Raw genomic sequence first — 7,029 nt, forward strand, 5'->3', positions numbered from 1 at the left:
TTTTGCGGGAGTATCTTTCTCCTAAGGGTTGGGGGATAATTTCATGAAGAACTTTCCATGGAATGGAGGATTTCCGGCGTTATTTTAAAAACAATCAGCAATTAAAGTGTTTTCCAAATAAAAGTGTGCTAAAAAAAAAATCACCCAGTATCCTCCGCAAGAAATTTTGTGGGGGGAGGGGGGATTTTCAGCTAAAATTTCTTAGAAATTTTAGAAAAGCTTATTTTTTAAAGGACTTTGTGTTTCGGGATTTTTTCTTACAGAATTCGGATAAAAAGCCAAACTTTAGAGAAAGAAGGGGGTTTTTATGAATATGCAACTACCTTCGTATACGTATAATTTCTGTTTGTTTTAATTTTGATGTTGCACCATACTTTCAGTTGCAAAAACTCGTTTTTTATTTTATTTAATAAAGGGTAAAGGAGCTTGTATCAGATTAGCAATGCAAAAGATTCATTCACTTTTTCAAACGAAATAGCTTGTAATTAGCTATTTTCTAAACCAAGGACATACGCAAGATTTCCAACAGTAAGGAGTGACTTGGCCCAGCAATAACTGAACAATCATCCAGACTATGAAAATAGGTTATCTGCAATATCTTGGGAACGACTAGAGTCAAGAGTTGAAATTTTCTGGAACTACCTAGGAAGGACAAACCAAATTAACCAAGTTTAGGCAAAGGATAAGGCGACAAAATTTTTGTATCCAAAATGTTAGTTCTTCCAAAAACGTTTATTTGTAAGCATAAAAAAAATTATGCAAAGGGAAAAGTTGAAAATAAATATTTTGCCGAAAAAGGTCAATTGTCTTTTTTTATTAGCTGAGGCTCATAATACTCGTCTTGATGCCGAATTTTCTAACTTTCTGTAAAAAAAATAAAATCTTCCAGAGCCATTAGCGCGTTTAAAAATGAATATACCTTTATTGGAAGAAAAAATAATCTAAAGTAGAAAGATCAAAAGCAGATAAAAGCTAATTAAACACCTAAAATATCAAAACTGCAAAACAATAATACTAATGAAGAAGCAATTTATTAGCCATAAGCAGCCAAACTAAAAACAGAAAACATATAATTTTTGGAAAAGACTACCATCAATTTTGAACTCACAGTTAGTTTATAGAAATGACGAATAATTCTTTTGCTCCACATTTCGCCCACCCTTTAGATTTCGCTATTCGACATCTTTTTTAATCTGACCATTTTACCTTTCACTTCTTTTTGAAACTTTACACTTTCTTGACGTTGCATTATCAAGATCCATCTTTTCTTGCAATATTAAATTTTCATGCTCTTCTGCATTTCTCCTTCGTTTTCTACCTTTATTTCTTATAGCAATATCAAAGCAGAAAATGCAGAAATGCATTTTTGCATTCATCGCATCTAGCTTAGCACCACAAAGAACAAGAAACGGAACAATATCAACTCTTCCTATCTTAATAGCAAGGTGTAAACACTCCCCGCAGTTTGGATCTGCCCCACGGTCCAAAAGAATTTTGACTAGATTCAAATTATTGGCTTTTATAGCTATAACTAAAGGTGTTTTACCATGTGCATTCGTTGCATCTAATTCGGCACCGGATTTAATAGATAACTTGCACAAATCAGCTCTCCCTTTCTGAACAAAAAGGTGTAAACACTCCCCGCAGTTTGGATTTGCTCCACGGTCCAAAAGCAATATGACTAGTTCCAAATTATTATTTCTTATAGCAATAAGTAAAGGTGTATCCTTTTTTGCATTCATTGCATCTAGCTTAGCACCAAAATCAATAAGCAACTTACAGATGTTAACTCTTCCTTTCTTAACAGCATGGTGTAAACACTCCCCGTAGTTTGGATCTGCCCCACGGTCCAAAAGAATTTCGACTAGATTCAAATTATTGGCTTTTATAGCTGTAGCTAAAGGTGTTTTACCATGTGCATTCATTGCATCTATCTCGGCACTAGATTTCATTTTATCTATAAGTAACTTACACAAATCAGCTCTCCCTTTCTGAACAGCAAGGTGTAAACACTCCCCGCGGTTTGGATTTGCTCCACGGTCTAAAAGAATTTCGACTAGATTCAAATTATTGACTTTTATAGCTGTAACTAAAGGTGTTTTACCATGTGCATTCGTTGCATCTAATTCGGCACCGGATTTAATAAGTAACTTGCACAAATCAGCTCTTCCTTTCTGAACAGCAAGGTGTAAACACTCCCCGCAGTTTGGATTTGCTCCACGGTCCAAAAGAACTTCGACTAGATTCAAATTATTGGCTTTTATAGCTGTAACTAAAGGTGTTTTACCATGTGCATTCGCTGCATCTAATTCGGCACCGGATTTAATAAGTAACTTGCACAAATCAGCTCTTCCTTTCTGAACAATAAGGTGTAAGCACTCCCCGCAGTTTGGATTTGCTCCGCGGTCCAAAAGGAATATGACTAGTTCCAAATTATTATTTCTTATAGCAATAAGTAAAGGTGTATCCTTTTTTGCATTCATTGCATCTAGCTTAGCACCAAAATCAATAAGCAACTTACAGATGTTAACTCTTCCTTTCTCAACAGCATAGTGTAAACACTCCCCGTAGTTTGGATCTGCCCCACGGTCCAAAAGAATTTCGACTAGATTCAAATTATTGGCTTTTATAGCTATAGCTAAAGGTGTTTTACCATGTGCATTCATTGCATCTATCTCGGCACTAGATTTCCTTTTATCTATAGGTAACTTACACAAATCAGCTCTTCCTTTCTGAACAGCAAGGTGTAAACACTCCCCGCAGTTTGGATTTGCTCCACGGTCCAAAAGAATTTCGACTAGATTCGAATTATTGTCTTTTATAGCTGTAACCAAAGGTGTTTTACCATATGCATTCGTTGCATCTAATTCGGCACCGGATTTAATAAGTAACTTGCACAAATCAGCTCTTCCTATCTTAACAGCATGGTGTAAAGGTGTTTGACCACCATCACGTTTTTGGAGGTTGTTTTCAAATGGTCCATAGGAGCGGTAACTAGGGTTTGCACCTTTTCTAAGAAGATATTTAACAAATTTAAGCGCAAATTTGCTATACACAGCGTAAATTAAAGGCGTGGCCTTGTTAGAACATACCATTTCTAATTCTGCATTTATTTCCTTGATGGCGTGCAGCTCCTTCAGTTTCCCTTTATAACAAATTCTGTGCAACTTGGGCAGTTTTTCAACATTGTCTTCAAACTTCATCATAGTATATCTATTTCTTAAGCAAAGTTCACAACAACGTATATCTAGCGTTAATATTTTTGTACTGAGGCTCTGAGCAATACACTTCATCCATTTATGCTAATAATGACGTCATTGAGTTTAACATGACGTCAGCCTTTCTGGTGACGTCAGCTCTAAAAGTAATTTATTTAACCTTCGACTGAAATAAAGTTAACTATGACGTCATACTTGGTTTTGGATTATTTATTCAAAACCTCTATTCAAAACTGTACTGTAGACTACCATTTAAAATTTATTAGATATCCACTGAAAACTGATTTGCTTCTGATCGACTTTTTGTACTTATTTTAAAATAAATTATCTTAATACTAAATATAATTATAACTGGTAAATCACTTTTAATAAAAATTTATGTTTCAGTTTTGCAAGAAAAAAGTTTTTTCCTTGATTGCTGCTCGTTTTCCACCTTCAAGCTTAAAAAATGTAAATTATGCGGGGAAAATGAACACCAATACGTCTGTGTTACCCATCTGTCTTTTTTTCGTATGTATTGAATTTTCCTATTATTCCAAAATTTTTCTACCGAAATTTTTGTATCATAGTTTTTAGTTTATTAATTAACTAATGATTCATTAATTATTTTTATGCATTAACTATGCCCTCTAATTTATTTTAAGAAAAGTAAAATTTCAAAAACAACAGATTGATAACCGTTAGATTATTCTTTTTGAAATTTTACGCCCCTAATAATTTCTCAGCCCCAGACAAATTCCCCCTCTGCTCCCTCCCCATAAAACTGCCTCTGTTAAGAAATAGAAACAAGTACCTTGAACTAAAGATTAGTTTCAGTAAAGTGCAAATTATGTTCTGGTCTATAGAAGGTATAAGAGAAGTTAGCCGTACTTTTCTTTGTGGTTGTTTCTGTTCGTTTCGAGTTTGAATTAGTTACTGATTGTAATTCCTTAACAAAACAAGGATAATGTATGTTTTCTGTTTTGCTTATCTAAAGTTAATATAATTCCTTTACAAAATGTGTGTTTCGAAGATTGATTTAATTAAGTAGTTTAGAATTGTTTAAAGTAAATTTTCAGAATTTTATAGACGCCAACCGCTTTTTGACAAAATGAAAACCACGTTTTCATTTTGTTTATTATCCATGCATGTAAGTGAAGTTTCGAACCAACAGGACAAAATGAAACGATTAAAGATCATTTATAATAGTTTTTTTTTCAAATTTATAGACTATTTTTAAAAACAAATTTGTCGGTTACCTAAAGGTAGCAAAGGGAAAGAGATGAAGCTTAGTCTTTAGTCAATAATACTTATGTATAATCATTAACAATATCTAATACAATAGACTGAACTAAGGTTAATTAATTAAACCTAATTTAAACTTAAACTTAGAAAAAAATAATTAAACTAAATAATTTAACAATGTTTCCGATGGCTGCTATTGTTTAAAGTGAATATTTCACTTTGTAAAAAAAAGTATTTTTACTCTATGATGCTTTTGATTTCATTTTAAGCATAAATTGAAAGCTAGTATTGTCATAAAATTATGAAATGTTATCTCAATCACACTTACTTGGCGTGGGTTGGGCAAATAAACTCTTAAGGGGAATGCATTTACAAACCCGAACTGAAATTTGATTTTCGAAAGAAAACTATTTTTAATTTTTAGATCCTTAGGAAACACCCCGTAAAAGTCATAGAATGTTAATGAAAATCACACCATTAGATTTATCGTATTAGACAACCATATTGTTGAGGTTTCAAACTTTTACCTGCAAAAATGCGGAATTTCGTATTTTTTGCCAGAAGAACGATCACAGATGCGTGTTTTTATTCCCAGGAGTAATCGTATCAACCCGGGTATCCTAGAATACCGCAAGAGGGCTCATTTGAACGGCAATTAAAAGTTCTAGTCCCCTTTTTATGTGACCAAAAATGGAGGGCAACTAGGCCCCCTCCCACGCACTTTTTTTCCCGAAGTCACCTGAACAAAATTTTGAGATAGCCATTTTATTCAGCATAGTCGACAAATTTAATAACTATGTCTTTGAGATTGACTTAATCATCCACAGCCCCCGGGGGAAGGGCTGCAAGTTATGGACTTTTACCATTTTTTACATATAGTATTGGTTATTGGGAAGTATACACACGTTTTTGGGGGAGAGAATTTTTCTGGCAGGGGATTGGGGGAGAAGGTTCCATGGGAGGATCTTTCGATGGAAGAATTATTCATGGGGGGAGGAAATTTTCCATGAAGGGGGCGTCGGATTTGCCAGGATTATTCAAAGACGATCAGAAACTAAAATAAAATAAAACAAGTTGTTTAAATTGAAAGTAAGAAGCAGCATTAAAACTAAAAACGAACAGAAAGTATTACGTATATGAGAAGGTTTCTCCCCTCTTCAAAACCTCGCTCTTCACTTTAATTTTTTTTAGTACTTTCAAAAGATATATTTATTCTAATTAAACCCTTTGTGATTCAGGGGTCATTCTTAAAGAATCGAAACAAAATTTGAACTTTAGCGTAAAAAGCGAGGTCTTGACGAGGGGGCAAACTCTCCCATATACGCAATAATTTCTGTTCGTTTTAAGTTCGTTTTAAGATATTTGTCAAAAATTGTTTACTTACCTAGACCCAAGGGAATATCAGCAGGGCACCCTAGGCCGTATCCATGATTTTCGCTGGGGAAGGGGTATACACAAATAGAACTTTTAAAAACGAATGAAATTTTTATGTTTGATATGAATCAAAATTATTAAATTAAGATAAAATTATTAAATTCCTCAATATAAAAAATTGTTCATGTTCCCTTACAAACTATTCCTAGCTAAAAAATTACTGCTTAACAGTTTGAAAGAAGAAAATAAAAAGAGGAATAGATCCCTGCTACTTTAAATCAATTGCTTAGTTAGAAATAAAAATTTGATAATACAAAAAAATCATTTCGAAAAAGATGTCAAGTACTCTCTAAGGAAAAAGTGGATGTATTGCTGGCCAATATGATGAAGGTACAAAATCTTTATTTTAATAGGATATATTTTCTATGACATACGTGCATATTTTATTTTATATAGGTATTATTTTATATAATATTGTCAGATATTATATTACACTAAGTATCACACTTTATATGATATAGGCACAAAAATTAGCAAAAACTTGACGAAAAAAGTCAAATAGTAAATGTAACCACCTAGAATCGTCAATATATTTTGACAATGGATTGAAGCAATTCGAAAACCTTAAAACAGAAAACCAAAAGTTTGAAGTTTAGTTGAAATTGTTGAAGTTTAGAATGCTTGCTACTCAAGAAAATTTGTCAAAGTGTCAATTAACGTCAAAAAGAAATTATTGTTAAATTGCTTAAAATGTAAAAAACTGGTGGTTGCACAAATATTTCTATATATTTGACAATATATATTTTCAGCTGTCATATCGCGTGGTCAAGTCACCTTTCGGTTGTCAAACACGTACTTGTGATTGCTGGAGAAACACTACCAGTAGTTGATTAAGTTTCTTCCGTGGTTCTTATTAGTTATGCAAAATTCATAGCTTCCAGATTTAAGATCTCCGCTTAAAGTCCGGCTTGAACACCTGATTTTGCAATTTGGAAAATCTGTCCTTGCCAATATGAGCCGCCGATCACTACTACCCAAACCAGCCCTTCCCAATAGTCGAATTAGGTTACAAAATAAACTTCTACCCCCTAAAGTACGAGCTAATCGTTACGCAACTTATTTGTGCCTTTCTTCACATCGATTTTCAATGCTGAGCCGTAGTGTGTGATTTTTGTTAAAACGTAAGAATTTGTAAAAAACTAAATTTAACTAT

The 7,029-nt window shown here is 33.3% G+C and overlaps 1 protein-coding gene across 1 annotated transcript; it reads right to left on the minus strand.

Moving 5' to 3' along the window:
- Nucleotides 1–1,202: 1,202 nt before the first annotated feature.
- Nucleotides 1,203–3,206, minus strand: LOC136042371 (ankyrin-1-like). The gene has a single exon (XM_065727342.1). It carries the CDS (start codon nucleotides 3,204–3,206, stop codon nucleotides 1,203–1,205), a length of 2,004 nt encoding a protein of 667 aa, XP_065583414.1.
- Between the last annotated feature and the right edge of the window lie 3,823 nt (nucleotides 3,207–7,029).

Source organism: Artemia franciscana, unplaced genomic scaffold, assembly GCF_032884065.1.
Source record: "Artemia franciscana unplaced genomic scaffold, ASM3288406v1 Scaffold_1188, whole genome shotgun sequence".
In the NCBI taxonomy this organism is placed as follows: domain Eukaryota; kingdom Metazoa; phylum Arthropoda; class Branchiopoda; order Anostraca; family Artemiidae; genus Artemia; species Artemia franciscana.